This window comes from Amblyomma maculatum, chromosome 1 (genome assembly GCF_055883805.1).
Source record: "Amblyomma maculatum isolate TAMU_Amacu chromosome 1, ASM5588380v1, whole genome shotgun sequence".
Classification (NCBI taxonomy): Eukaryota; Metazoa; Arthropoda; class Arachnida; order Ixodida; family Ixodidae; genus Amblyomma; species Amblyomma maculatum.
The window spans coordinates 424425501-424451540 of NC_139344.1; the positions used below are offsets into that span (position 1 = coordinate 424425501).

Below are 26040 nucleotides of genomic sequence, written 5' to 3' on the forward strand. Positions count from 1 at the left end.
TGCCGTCCTATCATCGACCGCCTTATCGGCGCTTCGGACCCGCCCAATGCTAGGCTTCGCCGACAGCTTCGCAATTTCAAGCTCGAAGATGGCATCTTACTCCGCTACATGTATTGCCCTGATGGAACTCGCTGGATCCCAGTCGCGCCGTGTGTGCTTCGCCCACGTATACTGGCGGCTCTCCACGATGACGCTACTGCAGGTCACCTTGGTTTTGACAAAACCTACGACCGCGTGAGAAAACGATTCTTTTGGCCTGGCTTATCTTCCACCGTTGCCAAATACGTCGCATCCTGCCCTCTGTGCCAACGTCGCAAACGGCTGACTTCTTCGCCCGCTGGCCTTCTACAACCTCTTCCTTGTCCCATCACGCCATTCGACGTAGTCGGCATCGACTTATATGGTCCCCTACCTCTCTCCTATGGGGGTAACCATTGGATTATAACAGCTGTCGACCACCTCACACGTTACGCTGAGACAGCACCTGTACCGACGGTTCCGCTGAAGAAGTAGCAAATTTCTTTTTGCGATCAATTGTATTACGACATGGCGCTCCTCGGGTGCTCCTAAGTGACCGCGGTACAGCCTTCTTATCGAAAGTCGTTGCCGAAGTTCTTCACGCCTCATCCACCCTTCATAAGACAACCTCAAGCTACCATCCCCAGACTAACGGTCTGACTGAGCGATTTCATCGCACCTTGTCGGACATGATATCAATGTACATCACACCAGATCATCGAAATTGGGACACTATTCTACCATTTGTCACATTCACCTATAATACAGCAGTACAGCGAACTACCAGTTACTCTCCATTTTTCCTTGTTTATGGCCGTCCTCCCACTACAATTTTCGACGCTTCCTTCTTCTCTACGCCCGACTACTCCACATCAGTACCTACCCATTTTTTATCTCGTGTGGCCAGATGCCGTCATCTTGCCCGACTCAACACGGCAGCGTGCCAGGAAGTCCGCAAGACTTGCTATGATTCTACACATCGAGTGGTCTTTTTTCGTCCTGGTGACGAAGTACTGCTTTACACACCATTGCGCACCTCTGGCCTTAGTGACAAATTCCACCACCGCTACGTAGGTCCCTATGAGATCATAAGCCAAACTTCCCCAGTGAACTACAAAGTGACGCCTGTTGATCCCCCAGCTGATCGACGCCACCGTGGAACTGAAATTGTTCATGTGTCTCGCCTGAAACCGTTTGTGCGCCGCGATGCATCACTTAGTTAGGAGCGGCCAGGCTGGCCGCTTCCGACCCCCCGGGCAGATTGTGTGAGCCTTCCATGGATGTTCTTTAATTTGTACATGCCATGATCTTCCTCTTTCATTTGTACATACCATCATCATCGTCCCGCGGCGCCGGCTCCGGCACGCGCCTGGGTTTTGTCATCGGATTAAAACGCTAGACAAGGCGTCGCTGGCCTTGCCGTCACGACCTTGCCGTCTCAGCCTAGCCTTCTTTCACAATATAACAGCGCCGCTAGCGCACCACAGGTTGGGCATGTCATCTGGGCTTATTGTCTTTCTTCTGCCGCCCTCGTCTCGTTTCCAGAACAGTGATCCGAGAAGAATATGTTCTTTCTCTTTCTTTGAAGGAAGTAATACAGTCGCTTAATGAACGACAACCTTGGCATTGGCGTGAAGGGCTGCATATGCGTGTAATACACTACTCTGTGTTTCCTTCATTATTTTATCAGTTATATTCTGCCTGTGGTGTCTAAATATTACCGCCTCCTAGCAAGAAGTGAGATGACATTTTTGTAATTTAATGCAATTTCACGGATTGAAATCATGGCCAAACTGGCCGCCCTTCAGCTGAAGCAAAAAGCAATAGAGCTGACGCATTTTGTGGTGTGTATGAATGCTGTAAACTAATATGTTTTTTCAATGGATTTCTAATAGTGCAGAATTATGATGGGAAGACAAAAGATTCACACTGGCCATACTCTACCCGAATCCACTAAGTCTACGCACATGTTTACGTGCGCTGCGCTTTGGCGTCGATGGCCCCCAACAAAGCAGTGCCACCTGTTGGAGGCCGGGCATACGATCAACAGCAATGTGCCGCACCGGCGAGGCTCGTTCATGCACCTAACTCAATTCTAACGCCATGACTCAGTCACTGATGAGAGCGCTCTAATTGTGAACAGAGCGCGCTGTTGCGTGGTAGTTATCTTGAATAAACTTAATGGGCTTTCTGCCAAATAAAAGAGCTAGGCTAAGGCTACCTGGCCGAAAACACCTGTGTTGGATCATTGCTTGGCGTGGTACAGTGGCCCCAGCATGTGGTGGTCACTGCCATTCACTAAATGGTCATTGCCAAGTGCATGGTGTCTCTGTGAAACACCTCTTAGAGATAAGTACGCTGGGTGAATACTTGTCTAGTGACTCTCCAGTGTTCAGTTTGAAGGCAGCATTCATAGCATAAACCGAATGCATTTCATTAATTTCTTAGAGTGGCACAGCATCCCAAAGAAATACAGGCCACTTTCTTGTCATGCCATTAACTAAGATACAGTTGAAATGTCTCTATTATTTTTTGAGGGGGTGGCAACTGAAGGTAATGTTATTGCTGGGGCAGGGAAGGATAAGGGGAAAGTAGAGAACATGCAAGTGTGAAGCTCCACTTTCACTCAACCTAGTGCAACCAACTAGTAATATTGTAAATGCCTTTTAGAAATCAACTTGGGCTTAGGCTACCTGCCACGCTATTCAGCTTCTGGTAATTTTTTCATCACCAATAACATTTCCTTTTGCAAGCATAGCTATAAGTGTCATACTGGCAATTAACAATCAAATTCTGGGTCAGTTATTTTCAAATCAAATGCTTATGTTCGCACACACACAGAAGTTCAAGCGAATTCTGCATCAGACATGACTATCACATTGTATTGCCACGTAGTGGTGACGAGGTCGACGACACAAATGAAGGGTCAATGATTGCACTAAAGAAACTTTATTTGGGCTGACTTGCGCCCGCAAAAGAACTAGGCAACTCGGCGGCGGCGATAGAAACAAACGTGCTCGTCGATCGTCGAACAAAGAATGCTCGTCACACTCTGCAACGCTCAATTTAAAGGCTGCACAGAACAATCTAGATAACGTCGCAAACAGATACCAGCACGGGCTGGAAGGTTGTGGAAAGACACCCGAGTGGCCGGAACCTTCGAGACAGATCTCGGTGCATCTTGCGCTACAACAAAACTGATAAAGGTGTGACTCGCGACATCGACCATTAACAAACAAAGATTACGAAACTGATACGCGGTCTAGAATCAGAGTGATAAGCCTGTAAAAAAACAACAAATACTGTTTGAAGGTTTCGCGGCAATATAACTGAGAAAAAAAAAAAAAAATAGAACAGTAATTTACCCACAGTAAGTGTCTGCAGAGAAAAAATCTAAAATAATTTTCCAAGGTAAGTAAGGAAGAATAAAAATTAAATCCCAAAAGCCCAACTTCCACTAACTGGCTTATCGTCACCTGCATCTGTACAACTATATGGTGACCTAGATGTCACATGAATACAGTAGAACCCCTTTATAGTAAAGTCAATGGGACCAGCAAAAATATTTACTATATCAGAGTCTTTATTATATCAGTTGTTGGTGATGACATGGTCCTGAAGATGCTGTCTGGTAGTTAATAGGAACTTACTGAACACGTCTTGTTGCTTAATGAAAAAAAAAACTCTGAAATACCTTCCATCTCCTTTTTATCATCACTTCGTGCAATTTTTTCTGATATAAATTTTTTTTACGTCTTTTGGAAGTACCTCTTAAGCATGAGGACAATGTGGCTATGAATGCAACCAAGTTCGATTTCATGTGAGAACCAAAGCTTTGCATGAACATTATGTCATTTTTTGCTGTTTCTGTCTTTTAAAAGACAATAAATAATAAGTGTGCGTGGCAGTCAAGTGCTGTAAGACCGCACTCGCCGCACCTCCATTTTTTGCCTCCGCTGCCTCATGCTTCGTGCTGCACAGTGCAGCGAATGTTTGCCCGTTTCTTCCCTTTCCTTTGTTCTTGCTGCCCTTTTACTCACCTTTAATTTCTGAACGGACCATGCCGCCTCCTTTTCATGTTTGTAGACATCTTTAATTTTTTTTTCTATGCGCTACATGCTTTTTCTCATGGCTACAAGGACTCCGTAAAGTAGGCTTCTCCTGCCTGCTGCCTAGCCTGGTGGTAAAGCCACTTAAACGAACACTGTGTTATTTTTCTGTTTTCAAATTAAAAAAAATCTTTGCCTCAAGATTCTAGGTAGTGGTGGCGATATCATATCGTGGGATTCGTCGTTGCGGCCAGGCGCACTTTACTACAACTGATTTTTACCAAAAACGTCTTTACTATAAAGGGGGGAAAATGTACTGTTGTCTATGGAAGATGAACTGGGACTTCAGTTTAACTTTACTATATCAGTTTTTACTATATCGGAGTTTACTATAACGAGGTTGTATTGTACCCCTACACACTGGGCAACTGGCCACCAAGTAGCTTGGACTTATCCATGCTCAAGAAAATTGATATTGAGTGATGGTTAATGACAGCAGAACAGAAATTTGGGGTATCCCGAAAATGCAGCGTAACAGCCAAAAAGCTCCTTACCAGAGCGCAAAGTGGGACAACCAGATGGGCGAGAAGCATTATTATCAAATAAAGCTGAAGAGCCTCAGGAGATGAAGCCCTTACATTTATCCAGATGGCCTGGGTGATCAGGTCAAGCTAGGCATTGAGAATAGAGGCATTGGCAAGATGTGTGCCACCAAAGGCGACAAATTTCTGCAGTAAGAGACCGTCGATGCAGTACAAACAATATGGTGTCAGCAAAGAGTTCACATCCCCAAGCTCAGCTTTGGATTTCCGAGCTCATTTCTACGATTGCTACTGTTAAAACAGTATTTCAAACGAAAAACAGGAATTAAAAAATTACGTCTTTATCTTTAAAAGCGAATGGTCACTCTCAAAGTTGAAATTCATTTTCAGAGTCAAACAATGTCGAGAACGCACATTGACTTCAGCCCTTCTTTTAGTTCACCTACCTGTTGATTTGGAACATCATGACGCCCTCATCAGCTTCAATTTAATGAAAATAAATAACCTGGATGAAAAAACTGCAACCATTTATTCCTTAAGCTGATACCTCGATCAAACCCTTTGCAAGGCCGGCTGATATTACAACCGAAAAATATATTTTCTTCCAAAGCTTATGCAGACACATTTGGTACACGGAGTACCATGCAATTTTGCCTTCCTCATACAATATGCCTTAGCAGTACAGTTAACAACTTGTACACATGAATGACAGAACTGTTTTATTTTTACACTCACATAACGACCAACACTGAAGAGAAAAAACTAAAAAAGAAATCAGTGCTCCATAGGAACAGAGTCATTTTCTGTTCGATAGTCCTCATACTGTGCCAGGACTTTCCTTCCCTCCTGCATCAAATACATGAAACAATTCTTCAAAGGCAATTCAATAACACAGCAACAATTACAAATCATAAAGTAAATGTAATTGACAATATAGTACAGTAATTGATGAAGCTGCTATTTCAGTAATTCACATGTACCATGCTCCTGCATGTTTTTTTTGCTTTGTTTTTTTAGAACCAAAAACAAAGTTTTCGACAAGCAGTTTATATTCAAAATCAATATACAGTAGAACTCCGTTGTTACGTTCCTCACTGCTGCGTTTTCCCGGCTGTTAAATCGCTTTCATCCGGTCCCGGCATTGCTCTCGTAGGATCCAATGTATTGGGATCCTCGTTGTTATGTTGTAGCTGTGAAAACGTACCCGCATGATACGTCGCAACTGGTCACCGCGAACCCGCCTGAGGCAACGTGCGCCAACCACCATTTTGACTTTTGAAGTCTTGGCTAGGCTTGGCTATGGAACTAACTTCAAGAAGCCGCACGCGAGTTGGAGAGGCCGCCACTAGATGGCCATCTGCCTCGTGAACGTCGGCTAGGTGGCGTGCACCGCCACTGCCCGATTCAAAGGGTTCAGCTTCATCCATCCATCCATACGTCGAACCAGTCCACGACAAAGCCGGTCGTGAACCAGTCGAACTAACCCTTGTCCTTTGTATCCGACGTTCGTGATCTGACGTTCTTCGATGGCGTCGCGCAAGGGGAAGGCCCTCCAGGAAAAGCCGGACGCACTCAACGCTGTCGACAGGCAGCCAGCGCGGAAAAGAATTGATATTGCCAAAGACCTTGGCACCATCGACGCTTAACAGCATCGTCTCAAAGTGTGCCGAGATTGAAGGCAATGCAGCGCTTTTCGGTTCGAAAGCTAAACAGGCTCGTGGGGCCAAGTATGAAAATTTCGACGAGGCTCTTCTGACCTGGTTCAAGCAAGCTCGCGCTGCCGGCATCAACTTTGATGGCAGCGTTTTGCGCGAGAAGGCAGTGGACATCGCCGACAGACTGGGCATCACGGACTTTGCGGCGCCGAATGGCTGGATCGACCACTTTCAGAAGAGGCACGGCATCGCATACAAGACAGTAAGCGGTGAATCAGCAAATGTGAACTTGGCAACAGTCGACGATTGGAAGGCCACACTATCTGCTATACTAATTGAGGGCTATGCGCCTCGTGACATCTAGAACGCCGATGAAACAGGCCTTTTTTTTTTTTCGGGTGCAGCTGTCGAAGTGCCTAAGCCTGAAAGGAGAAGCGTATCACGGAGGCAAAAACAGCAAAGAGCGATTGACGGTGCTCCTTTGCTGCAACATGGATGGTTCCGATAAGTTAAAGCCATGGGTAATTGACAAATGGAACCCGCTATTAGGGCAATTGGGAACCTGCGGTGCTTGAAGAACACTTGCCTGCTGCCATGTCACTACAGAAGTAAGAGTCGTGCGTGGATGACGTGTTCGTTGTTCGAAGAATTTTTTCGCTACTTTGATAACAAGATGGGATCCCAGTGCAGGAGTGTTCTCCTTTTTCTAGACAATTGTGCTGCCCACCCAAGAGACCCGCAGTTTCTTCGGAACGTCAAGCTTGTGTTCTTCCCACCGAACACAACAAGCCATCTGCAGCCGCTGGATGCCGGCGTCATAAAGAACCTGAAGCATTCCTACCGGAAGTGTGTTGTGAAGCGCTATCTTGCACGTATTGATCGTGGACAGCAGCCTACGACCATTTCGGTGCTTGACGCTATGCACTATGTCGCTTCAGCGTGGGCTGCAGTGGCCGCATCAACTGCACAGCAGTGCTTCGCGCAGTGTGACTTTCACACGGACGGCAAACGGGAATTTCCTGGCACAGACGCCGGGGAGTCGGAAACAGCCTATTGCGATCAAGAGCTCACTGAGGCGATGGATGCGCCGGGTGCCACGGGACTCACATATGATGACTACGTCGCAGTGGATGCTGCCGTCGTGACATCAGAGTGCCAGAGTATCGGTGATATTGTTGCGAGCTCGGTCGCGAGTGAAGCCGCAGATTGTGATGACGAGCTCGAGCCACATGATTCCGAGGATTTGTCAGATCCGAGCTTTAGAGAAGCGGTCGTGGCTCTGGACCTCCTCCGTAGGTATGCCTCAAAGGACGCAGACAGCAGTGCGGCTTTCCAGGCTAAGCGACTGGTGTTTTCTAGTGAGCGAAAGAAACGGCAGTCCACTATTCTTGATTTTTTAAAGTCCTAATGTCATTTTGCGGAAATAAATTGTTTGAAGTGAAAGCTGCACCGTTCTCATTCCTTTTCGGAGCCTTCCTCACTGTTGTGTTTTTCCGGCTGTTACGCTTTTTTTTCTCGGACCGGTGAAAAACGTATGAACGGGGTTCTACTGTACAATTAAAATTTGGCATCTTGCTGATCCTAAAACCTTTCTTCATTTTATGACTTACAAGTTATTGAGGGTTGAGACTGCCAGCTATAGTCCAATAAAAGCAAGATCAGTACCCCATGATCACATTAATGAAATCAGAATGAGGGCAAAAGCCAGTTCTAATCAGTTCAAATGACTCTAGCCTCATGCCAGGCAAGGCTGCGTAATTTTGGCAAGCTTCCTTCGTTAAAATCCGCCTTTTGCGCGAGTTTTCTGCGCATGCGCGAAGCCCCAGCGGCGACTGATGAAAACACACTGAGCGGCGTCGACGGCGCTTCACGTCGCCGCACTCATAGCCAACGCACGGGGGCTGGAATCACAGCCTCGGTAAAACGATGCCAACCACCTGTGCCGCTTACGGCTGCCACTCTCGAGGCGGGATGCAAGACGCGTTTTGTTAGCTTTCCTTCGGCGACCTGCAACGGCGTCAAGCTTGGATTAGGGCAACCAAGACGTGAATGGGCGACCTTGGCAGCCGACTGCATGCTCTCGACTGTGCGAAAAACACTTCGTTACAGGTATGTATGCATCTAAAGGAAATGTGCATGATGAAAAGTATCTACCGGAGTTTGCACCAAGCCTGTAACCCACCAGTGATAGCCGCAATGAGCATTTGTTCGGGGCGTCTGATGGCGATGTATTTTGTCGTTTGTTTTATTTATGTGCGAAGGGGCCGGGTAGCGCAGATATCACAGGTGGCTGTGTGCGCTAGACCGTAATATTTAGCATGTTTTATCGCAACTGCCGCCTGACTAAAAAGAAGAAAAAAAGGGTGTTTGTTGTGATGCACCGCCGTTAGCGAGCAGAGTGGTTGAGCTGGTCATGAGGCTCGCGAACGGCAGTGCATTAAAACGCCGTATTTTTTCTTCTTGTTAGTAAGGTGGCAGTCACGATAAAACATGCTAAATATTACGGCCTAGCACACACAGCCGCCTGTGATATCTAAGCTACCTAGCCCTTTCGCATATAAAGATAAGAAGGGACAAAATACATCGCCTTCAGGCCCCGGTGCAACTGAAGCAATCACGCACCGAAGAAATCCTCATTGCAGCTATCACTGGTGCGCTACAGCCTGGGTGAAAACTCCAGTAGGTACTTTTCATCATGCCTATTTCGCTTAGATGCATACATACCTGTAGTATCTGTGTTTTTGCCGCTCGGAGCATATGACGCACTTGACACTTGCACGACGCACAGTATTTTTTTTTTAATTAAAGGCTCTCCTTCGTGCACGCCAAAGCATCCGGACTTTGTTCCTTTAATGTACGCAATCAGATGCACTTCGTTAGGGAGCTTGATAATCGTCGTCTTCGTCCGTTTGCAACGGCAAGGAAACCGTCCGGCATAATAAATGAGTCTCCTGGAGGGTTCGTGCTCGTTCACTTGCAGAGTGGATCGCTCTGGACGTAGAACAGGGTTGGTTCCTGACCGAGATGCGCATCCGATATGTAGGAGATTCACATGTGTCACCAAGTTGTTGATTCCGCAGAAATCGCGGCGGAGGCAGAAATGAACGTTGGAGATCCTTTCACAACAGAATGACCATTCTCTGCGCACCGAGAACCTTTTCACCACTGCGACCACATCCGTTCTGACTCCTGAGGCCAGAAACCGGCTACAGCTTTGAATCATCCATTGCCAGAAAAATGCAGCGCGTCTCCTGCAGGTGTGCATTCCGGCCGGGACAATGCCCTTTTCACGGGGTGTGTATATGTGACTCTCTGCCGATCTTCGTGGATGAAATCCTATAGCTGCACGGTTGTAGATGACGCGAGGAGGAAGCGACGCCCATTGCACCATGCCGGCGCCGCGGTGACCGCATTGTGCTCGGTAACTCAAGACACCCCGCGCATATGCGCCGCTCAAAGTCACAGGAGACGATTCCACCAAGCTCTGCAGCATCAACAAACCCCTGGCTGCTTTGCCCTTTGAGATCCCCCTCTCTCTCTCTCTCTCTGCCCCCACGATCTCCTGTCTGCCGAAAACCTGCACGCTGAGAGCGTCTCATTCTGTCACGTCGAACACGGCCCGCGCTACACGCTCTCACAATATGAAGATAGTTTATCCGTACGTGCGTTATGAGTGGATTGTGAAAACGCTCTACCTTCCCCCATACTGCGTGAAGATGATATGCTGCATTCACTGTCACTACTTTCCGCTCCGAGGCCAAAAAAGGGGGGAAGCTTTCGCTTTCTACCAGCGTTGGCGTGGCCATTTCGTATGGTGCGCTTTCGCGTCGTCTGCTACAGTGCCGCTCAATGTGTTTCCCGCCCGCTCCCGCATGACGGCGCCACATCCTCGCGCAAAAGGCGGATTCTCCAGCTCGAATGCATCGTGTACAATGTGCAGAATTTCGGATGTTCCAAATACTCTTACAGTCACCACAAACGATACGAACATGCGAAATGTGATCGCAGCCTTCAGCTCTAAGCGCTACACATACGTCATTAACTGCGTGATCATTTGTCGCGCTGTACACATAAGGACCAGTTTCCGTCAGTGCATGAACCACGAATTGCCGACATCGCGATCACCAGTCCGCCTGTGCACCTCGAATCTTCGAATTTGCGATCGCTAGTCACACTGCACACACAGTGAGCAGCTTGCGGCGGGGTATGTTGCAATTGACTGATGATTTGTATGTGCTGCGAGATGTTTGCAGTGGCTCGAAATACAGTCGAACCCGGATATATCGAATTCGAAGGAGATCGTGAAATAGTTTGATATATCGATAATTCGATATACAGAAATCGGCATGAGAAGCCACTTGCGATCGTGAAAGATGATACGGTATTTGTCGCGTAGTCAACCCACTTGCATAATGAACCCACTCCCCATTTTCGCCCCCGAGAATTTGAAAAAAAAAACAACAAAAACAAAAACAAAAAAACAAAAAAAGGTGGCGCGTCCTCCGTTTCGACCGTCGCATCCACAGTTCATTTATTGGCAGCGGGCCAGATGCTGCGCAGCGATAACGCCACGACGTGTTTATCGTTTAACTACACTTTTCGTAGATCCTGTGGTGGCAGGGAGCGAACTTAGCAGAGTGCCCGTGTGATGGCTTGATTGCACAAGCCATGGTTCGATTTATCGTGCCGCGCTTGGGGTGGTGCGGGCGTAGACCACTGCTACAAAATCATTGCCAAGCATGACAGCTGCAAATGCCGTTCGGAGCGAACAATGCTAAAAGCCGATGGCATGACCGCAGCCAACCGCGTGCTTTCGTTGATTCATAGATGCAAGAATAAACGACCCTCGGCAAAAAAAAAAAAAAAAAAAAAAAAAGAAAAAAAGAAAACTGCCGCTTCTTAATCTCCGCAGCCGCCATAGCATACGTTCAGCCCGACGGCAAAAATAAACGACTCTTGCGAAAAAAAAAAAAAAAAAGAAAGAAAGAAAAAAATCTGCCATTTTTTTAGCGTCCGTGGTCGCCGTAGCTTACGCATGTTCAGCACGATGACACGAGACGCTCATCGCACGCCAGCCACCGCACGCAGAGCGTTCACAACAGACACTGAAGAAGCGTCTGCCACGTGCTGAGCTGGCTTGTCCGTGCATGCGTAGTGCATGCTGCTGCGAACGAGACCGGGAAAGAGAGAGGAAGGGGAGAGATAAAGCTCAGTAGAAGAGTGGGCACACCCTTGCGCTTCGCTCTATTGCGTTTTTCCCCTCTCCTGAACACCAGGGCTGCATTGGTTCCCTCTCGTTCCTTCACACACGACTTGCAAACGTCACATGCTAGCGCAGCAGAGATCACGGCAGATACGCGCGCCATTGGGGGAAGAGCGCGGCGCTGCCCTAGACCAGCCGTCGACGAGCTGTATCCTCTCATTCCCTCCGCGCGTAGCTTGAAAACGTCACGCGGCAAACGGCCGAAGTGATGCGATCGTCTTTATGGGAGGCGCACCGTCTCGAACGACCGGTGAAATTGAGTTCTATATACGACGCAGCTTTCCTATACTGTTAGTACATGGGATTTTCAAGGGGATATTCCGCGAGTTCAATATAACCAAAATTCGAAATATCCGGGTTCGACTGTAAATTTCCTCAGCAGTATACAGTGAAACTTCATTTGAAGAAACTTCAAGAGGCCTTAGGAAAAAGTTTGTTAAAGTGAAAGTTCACTGAACCGAGATGAGTGCGTGGAAACTGGTTTCCATTAGCTGCAAGACATATCAGGTGTTAAAATTATATCGCAATCCATTTATTTGTCACTGGGCTCATTTGCAAGCGAAGAATACAGTAACCTTTTGCAGCACTTTTGAACGGAGGACTGCAGTGGTCTTGAACTCAGTCGCTGTGTGCAAGTTCTCGTGAATCTTGTCTGGCATAATGGTCTGCTGGGCAGCAAAGGCCTTCAAGTTTCTCCACGCAGATCATTGCTTCAGCCGATCATGGTTAACCAGCATGAATATGCTGGTTAACTCTTCTTGGAGCTAAAAGGTCTAGTGGGGCTTGCAGCTATGGCTGAGAAGCCAATTAAGTGTGCAAAGCCAGGTTTGTATTCAGCTAGCTAAGAGCTTCTTTAGATAGCCAATTCAGTTCAAAGCTAAATGGTGGCCACTTCTTGTCACTTGGTAACGAAGCGTGGTTGTCAGTGTAAAAATGTAAGAATATGCAAGAAAAAGTGCGGGTTGAGCCTGTTAAAGTGCTCAGTATAGCAGGGGAGGTCATGGTCCATGGTCCATGACCCCTTTGCATGGCGTTCAATGGAGTTTCGGTGGAGGATTTAAGAAAGTTCTTACAGCTGAATACTTCGTGTAAATGACTTTCGTTCAAGTGGTATTCTGCTGTACACATCTGTGTGGATGCTTTCCCCATGCTTTTCTGCATACTGATTTTTGTTCGTTTTAATTTTTTTTGCAACCCCGTAAGGTTCATACCACTGAGATTGTACAGTATTTGATTCAGCAATGGGGACCTGTACTAAGGGCACCAGCAATATGCCCTCATTGCATAAATAAAGTTTCTTCTCTTCCTTTTTGCATTTGATCTCTGACCCATGCTGCAAAATAGATTCTGCCAACCTCTAAATAGTGCTCTGTGGCTAAGGACTCCCCACATAAACAGGCTTAAAGCTAAGGAACTAGATATATGTTTGAAATGGCACAGCACGAGAGTAGCAGAGTGCTGAAAGGCTACAAAATTTAACAGTTACACTGAGTGGTTGCTTGAACAAACCAACTGGCCCATTAGGTCCACAACAAGCTATTTTCAAAGCTTCAAACTTATTTTAAATAAACATGCACAAGAACAGACATTCAAATACCCCCAGAGCATCAAAAGCTCTCCAAATTGATACATAAGAAACATCACTGAGAAATCAATTAATGACTGCAATCCAGCACCATGATGCTCGACAGGCACACGTACCTTAATAACGTAATCTGGAAAACGTGCCAGCTGGGCAACTTCCAAGCCAAAGCTCTGACTGCAGACACCTGTAAGGCAGAGTGGCCACACAGCCATGGCTTTTACCACAATCAAGCCTTACCACTTGTAAGGCTCAGTTACCAGCAAACTGACATTACAGTAACTGGTCTTAAATACCTCAGATTTGAAGAGGTTGCCCTATAGTTTGAGACAATACACTACATATGCACTAATTATGGTTTAATTCAATGTACATCTTACAGCTTCTATATATTTTAGCCGACGGTTTTTAAGCTGCAGATCGTGAGATGAACAAAAAATATCGGCACGGCTAAGAGATATAAAATTTTGGATCCTAACGATGCCTTCTGACACTGCCAATGCAATCCAATACAGGAAAAGCTCAATATTTAGACTCCCGTTAATTCAGACAAATAGATAAATTGAATAGCCTGAATGCCCATGTAAGTCTGCAGTGTCAGATGTTCCCCAATTCGGACACTACATATCTCACACCTGTTAATTCAGATGAGATCCTAAAGGCAGTCCACCTCCAAACATCACTGGTGCAACAAGATAATGTTGAAACAGACCTACTGAAAAAGCAAGGAGTTGCTTGCGCACTTCTGACATGTGCGCAACCACAGGCATGACACATTGAATCCACATCTGAGAACAGCCTGACTGCTTAGTTTATTTAGTTTTACTTATTTAAACTTGGTGACAGCCCACAGTGATGGCCGCTTGACCAGCCAGCTCCAGCCAACCAACTTAACATAGCTGAATAACTGTACTGTAATTTGGCTGGCATATCATTGGTGATTTCTCTTTGAAAACTTGAAGAAAAAATATATATATCTGCCACTCGATTCAAAGTTGTGCTTTCTGCGCCGAAAAAAACTGAGTGGTTCTAGTTTAGAAGCGAATGTGGGTGCAGCATGACTACCGCGATCTGCGCCAAAAAGTGGTATCAATGTATGCAGTTTAATTGTGAAATTGGCCGTTGATAGTTGCACCTGCATTTCTCTTTGTGGTCTTGTCTAGGTTATAAAGGCTCTGTTCTCAGTAAGAGCAGGCTCTCTATGGGTAAAACCGAGTATCCTATTAATACAGGCCCACTTAAACGTAAAAATTGCTGCCTTCCTCATTGAAAACATTTTTGTGTAACAATCACATGGTAGGCTAGCTTGATCTATGGTGATGCCACAGCTTTTAAAATGTCAGAAATTGCTTTTAACATAGTATTGCTGCTAAAATGAAAAAAAAGAGGGCTACCTGGCTTAATCTTGTAGAGGAGCGTAAAGCTGTCCTCGCGTACATCAGCCGTGACGTGGACATTGCGAACGCAAGGCACCTCGGTAGCCAGTTCGGTCAACTCGTGGAAGTGAGTGGCAAACAGGCAGAAGGCATCCACCTCCTTCACCAAACGCCTGCACAAACAACTCGCGCTTCAGCAGCTGACACTGACACAGACCAGGTATTTACTGCTGCAACATACAAAACAGGGCATGCAAGGGACAGGTCAGGAAATGGCGTAGCGTTTTACTTTACTCTTTAGGACATCCAGGCTCAAACGAAGATGCAGAGCTAAGCCCATTTGAAACAGCCCCAGTCATGCGAGCCCGTTTAGTAGGAACTGCTTAGTATGAGTACTTTACGCCAAGGGGTTTTAACTTGACCATCATGATGCACATCGGGGCAATGCATCAATTGCTGACCATTAGCAACAAACAGGAATACGAGTCTCAGTTACAATGGAGGATGTGCAATCAAGAAAGCTAGTGCTCATATTTCTCTCTTGCAGATAGAGCCAGCATGCGTGTGGATAAGTAAGCAAAACAACACTGGATGAGATGAAACAAAGAAGTGTGAAGATGATATGCCCTTAACTCACTCGGAGATAGCCCAGGCCAGCCCAAAGCCATCGTAGGTGGAGGTGCCACGGCCAAGCTCATCAATCACCACGAGGCTGTCGGCTGTTGCATTCTGCACAACACAAAAAATGTTCACTCTGCAAATGTGAAATAATCATCTCCTGCAGCATAACTGTAAGTTTACACAATTTGCCCCTCTTTTAAGAAACAACACAGCAGCAGATGTTTCTGAATACAAGCTTCTGCAATCCAGACTAGCAAAAGGAGGGCGGGAGAGACACAGAGAGAGGAGGGACGTTAAATAACTCAACCGTCGAAAAATTAATTTGCCAGCCCTTATGTTATGTTATTTCTACTTGGCCGTGATATATTAATGGTTTCTTTCCCATTTTGCATTTGTGTGCTATGCGATATCTGTGAATGTCAGTGCATGCTAAAGATCCTCAGGTGGCCGAAACAATTTCGTGGCTCTCCACTACGACACCTCTATTTTCAACCTATTTCTTATTTCTTCTTTTACTGCCACTGTCCTCCCTTCCATTCCTGCCTGGTTTAGGTGTCTACAGAGAAGTGTGGCATATGCCGTATTTACTCGAATGTAACGCAACCGTGATTGCAATGCCAGGGGTGACTTTGCATACAGTCGAACCCGGTTATATCGAACCCGGATATATCGAATTTTGGTTATATCGAACTCACGGAATATCCCCTTGAAAACCCCATGTAAAAGTATAAGTAAGCAGTGTCATATATCGAACTCAATTTCACCATCGAAATCCGCACCACGCACTGGACAGCGTACCTTCCCCAAAGACGATTGCATCACCCTTGGCCGTTTGCCGCGTGATGTTTTCAAGCCACGCGCGGTGGGAATGGGGGCAGTTCGGCGACAGCTGGTCTGGGCAGCGCCGCGCCCGTTCCCCCCAAAGGCGCGCGCACATCTGCAGTTATCCTTTCCCGCGCGCCAGCACACGACGTTTGCAAGACATGTGCGTGGGTGTGCCCATTCTTTTGCCGAGCTATCTCTTTCCTTCAGCACGATCTAATGCATGCATCAACTAGCTCAGTCTGTTTTCAGACAGACGACGGACGCTTTCTCCAGCGTGTGCTGCGGAAATTCTGTGCGCGGCGGCTGCGTAGCGTAAGATATGGCCGGCTGCGGACGTTAAAAAGCAGCAGGTTTTTCTTTTTTTCTTTTATTTGAGGGGGGAGTGTCGTTTATAGGGAACCAAAGCTGGAGTTTGCTCCGCGACGCCAGCGCTCAGTTTCCAGCGGAGCGGAGAGGAACTACAAAACCTACGCGCATTCGCGCCCGCACTGCGCGCGGCTGTCTGCAGAGTGTGCGCAGCCTGCTCGCTCGGGAGCGCGTGCTACGTTCAGCCGCGCGTGCAAGCGGAGCGGGAGAAGGAGAGTGAGGACAAGGAGGGTTGGTGGCGCACCTTCGCACGCAAAGCCGGTGCTCTTTGCCAGTGGGATTTCTTAATTTTGCTTTTTTCTGTGCCCCGGCTGACATAGAGGCTGGCTGGAGGCATGTTTTTTTATCGGTGCTTTCGAAAGTAAGAAATTATGATTAATTGATCGCCGGACATTGTTTTCAATGAGCGCTTGTTGGCAAGCTCAGACATAAAAAATATGAACGCGAATTCGCTACTTGAAGGCGGGAGGCAAACGACAGGTATCTTGAAGGACTTGAGGCGGCACCTCTTGATGCCTTTATCCATGTTCACAGAATGAAGGGTCCAGCCTTCTGGTTGAGAATAACCGATAGGCTTGTACACAGCGACGAGTGCTCCTTCCTTTCCCTTTGTGACTGGTCACTTGAAAGGGGCCTATTCAGCTCTTTGGGGACAAACGTTTTAGGCAGTGCTGCCGGCGCCGTAGGGCATGTTTTCGGCGTGTTTAGGATGCATTCCTTACAAAGGCACAAAGCATGCCGCCTTACCCTTTGGTTCCTGCCGACACCGGCCAGGGAAAGTTCGCTGCTGCAGCGCTGCCGTTCGAAATCAATGACCTATCTACCTTTAACGATGAGGGGTTCCTAACGACTTGGGTCATTCCCCAGAAGCCGAGGCATGCCATTTTTTGCGGCAGTTTCCTTTCCACGAGACGAACAGCGAGGAAATGTCTGACGACTCTCCATGCAGACGGGGACATCTCTCCACGGAAACCTTTGCCTTCTTAATTCCACAGCTACGCTGTGCAATCCCTAGTTCACTTATCTCCTCTAGCGAATGCGCAGTTTTGAGCTCCCGAAGCAGGATCGCGTATGAGGATAGGACGATTAACGTATGTGTTTTCCCTTTATAAGCGCCTAGTGATGGTATCTGTTTCTTGAGGCCGACTTGGTTCTGCGATGGCTGCTGCGGCACCGCCAGTTACAAACAGAGGTGCGAGATACGAGCGGTACGAGATACCTAAAAAAAAAAACCGACAACCATCGTTCCAACACGAAAGAGAGAAGAGAGAAAAACACTTTCACGAGTTTTGCGAAAAAGCGCGCCGTCACTTTTTCATTCCAGTTTTTTTTTTTTCTTGCCCCCTTTGTTGGAGCGCGCCGGCGGCCAGAATGTGGCCGGAGGAGGAGAGAAACAACCGAGCGCGCGCGCGCAGACACGTGCTGGAGAGCAGCGCGGAGCAAACGACAGCATGTTTTTCTATGCGGCGGGGAGCAGACGGCGCGGCCGCACTGCGCGTAGGTTTTGACGGGATCTCCATGGAAGGCGCTGACGCACAGAGCGGCGCAGCGCCCCCTGGCCCAGGTTTTCTCCCCTATTCTTGCACGTATGAATCAACGAAAGCACGGGTCAGCTGCGATCATGACGCCCGCCCCAAGCGCGACATGTTAAATGGAACCAGGCTTGTGCAATCAAGCCATCACGGGCACTCTGCCAAGTTCGCTCCCCGCCACTGCAGGAGGTATCAAAAGATAAACGCGCCGCCCCGTTATCGCTGCGCAGCATCTTGGCACGCTGCCAAGAAATGAACTGTGGATGAGAAGACCGAAACGAAGTGGCGCGCGCCATCGACATGCAGCGAAAACGCTCACGATTTTCTGCTACGGCGGCACAGAAACCTTGTTCCAAGCTGCCTCGATGGCTCCAGCGGCGATAGGGACACAGTTCCAACAAGTTGGAAATTTTTCACTCTGTCGCTGCCGCTCGTGGCTGAGATTGCCCAATCGCTTGCATGTGAGCGAGCTGGCCTTAACACTTTTTTTTTTCTTTTTCCAAATTCTCAAGTGCAAAAGTGATGGGTGGGTTCATTATGCGAGTGGGTTGATTACGCGACAAATACTGTATCGTTTTTTCGCATTTTAAGTGCCGTCACAAGGCGATTTCTGTATATCGAATTAGGGATATATCGAACTATTTCACAATCCCCTTCGAGTTCGATATATCCGGGTTGGACTGTATTGCCCAACGAGAAAAAACAAATCAACAAATGTAATGCGAGCTAAGCACTTGAAAATGTACCTTTATTAGACATTGTGACCCTTGTAGTCCCATTAAAAAACACTCACTCGTCATCGTAGTCGGAGGCCACGTTCTCGGAAACCGAGTCTTCCTTTTCACTCTCGTCCTCCCAGAGGATGTCCTCACAAGCCGTCGCAGTTAGGCTCACATTAAAAAATCGCCTGGTGCTGCATTCCCTATCCACGCATGGCAGATTCGTTAACGTGTAACTATCGGTTGCCGCAGAATTTTCGATTTCTTCTGTTATCAAATAGCTTTTCTCTAAGCGCTTCCATCGAGTGAAATGTGATAACAGAAGTAACACACTAACGAGTAAAGGTGGCAGCAGGATCCTGAGCCAAGCAAAAAGTGCAATGTTCTGACTTTGGATGGATTGGGATTTGGCTTCCTTGGTGGCACCTAACATTTCCAACATAACGTCGTAAAAGCGCAGAAACTGACACCGACTGGTGACAGATTCAATATGGCTGCACTTCAGCGCTGCTTTAGGCCGACCAAATCGCAGTATTCTATTAAAATGTGAGCACAGACTGAGAGCCGAAAATCTTTTAAAAAACACGCGTTACTTTCGAGTAAATACAGTACTGTAACCTTTTTTTTCCCTATAAACTGATTTACATATTAAGGCAACTGCTACAGAGATCCAAGTCCAATTTGACTACTACCAGGCTTCAAGGTCAACCCAGAATAAGCAGTCCATTTCCAACTTTTTACCCCCGTAGCAATACAGCTTACGCTCTAAAGCTTATATCATTAAAACTGTCACAGGGCACAACAAAAATAATAAATGAATGAATGAGCGGGAATAAAACATTCAAAAGAAAATTTTGAGAGAGGCTTGGGCAAAAAGAAAATCAAAAAGCTCGAAGTCCTGAACTCGATCCCTAAAAGAGCAAAAAGTCACAGGCCTTCAAAACCCGCATCTCACCCTGAGGATGTGGGCAGACTCAAGCATCTCAGCCATGAAAGTGGAGACTCCCTTGAGTTGCTGATCGCCGGCACCGATGCGCGTCAGCACTGCATCCATCACGGACACCTCAGCGGTGTCGCATGGCACAAAGCTACCCACCTGTGCCATCAGCACCGCCAGTGCCACCTGCAGAAACATGTGAAGGAGGGTGCCACCACCATGAGTGAGTTTGTGAGGAGAATGGCTGAAAACAAACCTTTCAAAAGGCTACTTTGATAATAATTTGAACAGATTGTATTTATAATTTTTGTATATACGATGACCGATTTTTCGGACACCCAATTTTTCGGACATGCTTGATTATTCGGACTTTTTCCCGGCCCCAGGACATACCTTATAAAGTCAATGTATTACGCTGCTCAAAATTTCAGACACTCTAAGGAGGGCTATTCGATTTTTCGGACATTCCAATAGTCAGTCAGCCGGGCCAACTGCCACACATTTTCAGCAGTGTTACCGCCGTCTTGTTCCTTTACTTTTTCCTTCAATAGCCTCGAAACCGGTGCCGGCCTTGCGTGCCGCTCCTTAGCTAAACTGACGCTGGATCGAGGCTATATTATTTGCCCAGTAGCTTCAGTTTCCGGGACAACGTCGCTGCCGTCGCTGCTCGCCGCCGGAGTGCTTTTTTTTTTTTTTAGCATGATCGCTTTAACTGCCTGTTCCTCTGCGTGTTTGACGTGCATTTCAAGTGCATTGCCGAGCATAGCGAGCAGGCCAAGCCGTGGTCATGCTGATGCGAGAACTATGTTCTATCGCTACTGTGACTCTCATTTAATTGAATCGGCTTCAGTTCCTCAAGAAGCTATTTCCAAATTTTATAAAAAGCTTTTTTTTTTTTTTTCCTGCGTGCAACGCGGCAGCGAGAAGGCACTCAAGGGAGTCTGTATTGTGATCCAGTGGTGGGTGGTTGTGGTGTGCCTCCACAGTGGGAAAACCTACTCTGTCGATTTTCTTGGAGCACTTAGTATGCTCGCCGATGCGTGGAAGTCTGTAGCACCCACAACGCTGCGCAATTGCTTCCGCCACGCGGGATTTGTGCTGAATGACGAGTCGGCTGCCTTGGAAAAGGAGAGCGTAGTCGAGCAGCTGTCAGGCAGTGAGCAGCTCATTCACGACCTTCGCACTGCTGGTGTCGAAATTCCATCAGACATCTCGTTTTCAGAGTTCACAGACGTGGACCACGAGTTGGAACTGTGCGCTGGGCTCACAGATGCAGAAATTATTCGCAAAGTGCTTGTGGAGTCTGAGAGCAACAACGACGATGCCTTACCTGCAGCAGCACAGCCGACGCAAGCTGAGCTGTTGCAAGCGAAATTCAGGCAGACCTGTTAGCACGGAAGCGGAGCATGGTGCAGAAAAGCATTCATGACTGTTTCCGGCTTCAAAGTGAATAATAGGCAGTAAATTGAGCTTTTTTGGTGCACATTTGTTTTTTCAGACTGCCCGATTTTTCGGACACCTTCGTGGTCCGTTGAGAGTCCGAAAAATCCGTCGTCGACTGTATATTACTGTATATAAGTCGCCACCGAATATTACATGTCAATACCCCAGCTAACAGCCTTTATTGAACAGAAATAAAATGGACCCCAAGCATATGTCAATGCATGCAACTCTCCACCGTCATGAAATGGTATCACAGTGGGCGCAGTTCAATGCAAAAAATTCATAACGATGCAGTTGTCAGGCCATTAGCTGGAGGCACATGGAGGTCAAATAAATAACTGTGCTCTGTCCTGCATTCTCTACATAAAGGGACTATGAAATGCCTAAAATGAGGTAAAGCGAAGCCATCAAGAGATAGGTACTCTCTCACTAGTCAATTCATTGCAAGAATTTTTCAGCTAGTTTCATTAACACCGAAGATATTGGCGATTAAAAATGGTGCTCCTTCTCTTCTCTCTCAACTCAACACTACGAGACAGCAGAAAAACATGAAGAAATCAGCTTGGGAACTCCTCCCTGTTCTTGAAAACATCATTGGGTGACGCTCGGTTCCCAGACTTCCGGTTGTCGCGCCAGTTTTCCCGAGCATCGACCATGCATTCATTGGTCTTTGCCTTTATTTCCCTTCCTGTCTACGCTTGCATAGCTTTCAACTTTGTCTCATGTCTTCCTTGGCAGCCGGCTTCTGCAGTTTCTTGACCTCTTGGAATCGTGTGCGATGGCCGCCCAAACGACCTGGATCGTTCGCGAGCTCATGTCTGCAGGTGGGCAAGCTGCTTTCGACTGCCGCGAAAAAGCCCTTCCCTTCATATCCCTCTCCCATTGAGTGCAAATTAGCGTGAACTCCAGCCGAGTATGGCTTTCTATAAGACCCCTTCTCACACACTGCTGGTCAGTCTCCGGTGTCAGCAGTTTTGGCACAGTCTTCTGTGGTTTGACCAATGGTGGTCGGTCTCCTCATGGAGTTGACGTGATAGCAACAACTCTGCATGTATGCTGGCAGACGAGTGTGCGAGTTGCACGCATGCAAAGATGCAGTTGTCATTTTTAGCCAGAACGAGCGCTTTCACGACGGTCGGCGAGAGGCATCTCTTGTGATGCACAACGAACAGAATGTGTACGTATCATCGGTGTGAGCACGGACTGATCATATCAAGAGATCGCTACAAAGTTTGGATATCGGATTACAGGCGAGCATGAATTACTCGTCCACGAATATTAAGAAGTGAGATTAATCAAAAGGAAGTGTAGTGTTTTTTTTTTAAATCCCTTAGCACATTGTTTAGGAAGTGCCAATACGTATTCTGGAAGGGTGTTTTATATCATGTGTATGCATCGTACGAGCCAGAATCGACAGTGTAAAACATCTGCAAAGCAGCCCGGCACATGCAAATCGACAGCGCAGGTTGTCGCCGATTTCCACGACTGCACGTGAGAATTGCGCACAGGAGCACGCGAGCAGCTATGCTAGAGAAGCGAAGTGGCCGATGCCATACAAGCAAGGTCTAGCGACAACCAGGAAGCAGCGCACGGCCAGGATGACGCAGGCCATAGCACTTGCGGATTGCATCTGTGTGGTAACCTGGTGGCATCCGATGCTGCACTTAATCGGTGCCAATTTGACTTTCGCGATGCAGCTGAGGGCAGACGTTTTTTGACGCACATTCCATTTAGTATCAACATGCCGCACGAATGGTCGACACTGCAAAAATGAGACGGGACTACAGTATGCTGTTGCTGCTTCGTCGGTCAGTACTCGAAGGTTGACGACGCCTATTTCATGTGCAGCTCCTGAAATATGATCTGAAGCAGAAGTATACGATCGGTATGATGTTGAATCGGAGCAGCTTGTGTGCTTTTCGCACTCAGGTGCCGACTCGCACTTTCAGTCAGAAGGCACCACCTTCTGCATTAACGTCGCGAACCAAAGTGCCAAGCTCATGGGTTCACACAAGCAGTGCATGCAGCACTTGGGCAGACAACTTCCACAGCTACTGGAAGTGTGTCTGTGACGTAGTGGCCGCCGAGGCTGGAGCCAATCGCAGCCTGTCACTCTCTGTAGTTGTGACGTACGATCTCACGGCAGAATACCAGTACCAAATCTCACAGCAGAATAGTACCAAATCTCACTGCCACACAAGGACCAAGCGGCTCGCAAATTTCAAAAAACACTTTTTTAAAATTAATAATAAATTGCTGCCCTTGTTCCAAGGGGTTGTATACTTTGGGCGAATGATCGAAAGCATTCGTTTTACCCACTCAAAACGCTTATCAGTAGCCTTTTTAGCCATTGCATGGTCCCTTTAACACTTGCACGCAGCTGACTAGCAGCAAACTGAATCACTGAACTACCACCAGCCATGTAGTTTCAAATTACTGTTTTGGTCCCGTAGGTATCGTTTATGCTGTTTTAATGTTCATCAGGGAAAGCAACCATCAGTGTGAACGAGCAAGGAAAATGGAACGCAATTAGAGTTTTCGTGCTGGAATTGCTGAAAAAATAAAAAAAAAGAGCACAGGGTCACTATGAAACAGGAGTACTCACTGATCGGATGTAAGTAGACTTGCCACCCATATTGGGGCCAGTGATGATGTAGCATGAACTAGAACCTAGAAAAAGAAAGAATAACATAGAGGAAGCATAACTGAGGCTTGATTCAGTCGAAGATTACGCTCAGAATACAAACCGATTTTGTTATTTTGTACTCCGCAAGTTTCGAAAAGTTCCAAAAAATTGAACATAACAAAATGAACCATGCTAAACACGCTTGAGCAGGTGGTGCCAATAAATCTTCTTTTGAAACAGGGAGGCTTCCCCGTATTTCTGACAACCAGTAGCAGCAGCTTGTGTTTACCGTACATGTTCGCGCCAAACAACACAGCAATCCTTTCCTTGGCTTGTTTTTTACCGTTTACTACGGTGTCCTTCACTGCAAATGTTTTTGTTGGTAGCATCTTATAAAAAGTGCAGCCTCATAAAGTTTGTAAACGTCACCTGCACCGTATTCGCTAAGCGTCAAAGTGTGCTTTTTCCAATTCTCGACAACACTCTCGTTAGCATTACCACTCTCACCACAGAAGGTCAGAAATGTCAGATTATTGCGTTCTTCAAAACAGGTAAACCATGCGTTACTAGACTTGAATTATTCGTGCCCAAGTTGCAGAACCAGGTCATTGACCTTCTCCTAGAGTAGCGTTCCACTGACTGGAAGGTGGGCAGCGTTTGCTTTCTGCAGCCAGTGAAGCAGACCAGATTCCACATCTCGATATGCAGGAGCCCGCACTCGTGACCGCTTCGAAGAATGTGTCTTGCCGCAGGCCTCTAGCATCTTCGACTTGTTGCTCAGTATTGTGGACAACGTCGAGAGGGGCACGCCGTGCCTTTTAGCCAACTCGGTCTTGGAAAAAGCGTTCATGCTTGCTTCTTGGATCAAGCAGGACTTCTGCTGCAGCGTTAAAGCTTTGTACTTCGGCATTTCGTTCACTGGTCACAAAGCTACACTTCTGCGCAGCCCAAAAGAACAACGGCGCAGTAGCTGACCCCCAACTTCCGCGCACAACACAAAGAAATGGCGCAGGCGAGAGCTGCGCAGAGTGTACTTGCAGTGTTGCGAGGCACGGGGGAAGAGTGGTTGCAGCATGGAACGCGTGCTGCCGCTTACACAGTGCAAAAACAGGGTGAAACATGCCATGGAATAAAGTGGGGATGAGATCAAGTGACAAAAACTGTATGCTCGCTTTTTCTCCTCTACAGGCGCGCGTTTTGAAATGTTCGCCGATTTTTGTGCCTAGAGTGCTCCAGCTCGGACGCGTCGCCTATAGATCATCAATATGCGACTTTGCGTCACGGCTCTGTAGGGTCGTCGTTTTGCAGGGTTTGTGGCGAAACATGGATCGGGCATTGCCGCATAGAACCCCAAATTTTCAAATCAACCGGGCTGGCGCAAGCTACCGGTTCGAATTATGCAATCAGATTTACATTGGAAAATACGGGACCACAGAAAACTTCAAATTATCCAGGATTTCGAATTAACCGAGTTCGAATTACAGTAAAACCTCGTTACGAGAGACACTCAAGGGACCCGAAAAAGTTGTCTCTTGTAAGCAAGGTCTCTTGTAACCAAAAATTCTAAAAGCAATGTGTTGATCAGTTTACTGCACATCAGCATATATATAAATGCATTCACACACATTAACAGGGTATTGTTCAAGAAAGCTTAAAGAAGTTATTCATACTAGTATGTATTTTTGCGAGTGCGGAGTATATTCCTTCCCAAATTCTGAAGGTAAAGCACTTCACTTTGAAAGCCTTTTTGTTGCTCTAAATAGCTTTGAAGCACTCTTACATGCTCGTCGTCCTCAGATGCTGACACTTTTCCTCTGAAAGGTCCTCATTGTCATCCTCTGTGGCACATGTGCAATTTACTTGTGCGAGAATTGCACAATCTGTAAGCTTTTCAGGAGCACACAAGATCCACCATCTGCAGAAACGAATTCCTCAAAAGACTCTAGTACTGCAGCCCTCTCTTGGATGCTCGCCCAAGCTTCATTTTCAAGGAAGCTTTCCACTGTATCCGTATATGGGCCCTCTTACATCATGTCACCATATTTAAAGCTTGCTTGTCTGAAACAGTTTTTCGCAGCTTCACTTCTCAGGCCACTCCAGACACCTGAAACCACCTGAACAGCAAACTTCGCATCAATTACTATTGTACAGTCTTGGCATTCTACCAACCTTGTTTTGTACAGCAACATGACAGAGTGCATAATGCCTTAGTATATTAGTTGAAGGTAGCGTGTGCAGTTTGATGGGAAAAAAATAACTTTGGTGGCTTTGAGCACGAGAATTTTGGTGCTGCTAGAAGCATTGCCCACAAAGAGAAAGACACCAAGAATTTGAGCTTTCATCTTGTGATGAAGTTTTAACAACGATGGCTGGATGTCATTCATGAATTTTGATCTTCATAGGTGACGGTAATGCGATGCCAATGGGGTCGTTTTGACTTTCCAATCATGGGGAAACCCTCCTTCTTAGTTCCTGACATATTGCAA

General features: G+C 46.9%; 1 protein-coding gene across 1 annotated transcript in view; it reads right to left on the bottom strand.

The window, feature by feature from the left end:
* Positions 1-5203: 5203 nt before the first annotated feature.
* Positions 5204-26040, bottom strand: part of spel1 (DNA mismatch repair protein spel1) — a 122422-nt gene continuing 101585 nt past the window's right edge. Inside the window, exons 21-26 of the mRNA XM_084598698.1 lie at positions 23534-23598; positions 19504-19671; positions 15123-15214; positions 14504-14658; positions 13229-13296; positions 5204-5455 (exon numbers count right to left, since the gene is read on the bottom strand). Of these exons, the coding sequence (XP_084454824.1) occupies positions 5384-5455; positions 13229-13296; positions 14504-14658; positions 15123-15214; positions 19504-19671; positions 23534-23598 (620 nt within the window). The 3' untranslated portion in view covers positions 5204-5383. The remainder of the gene's footprint in view (positions 5456-13228; positions 13297-14503; positions 14659-15122; positions 15215-19503; positions 19672-23533; positions 23599-26040) is intronic.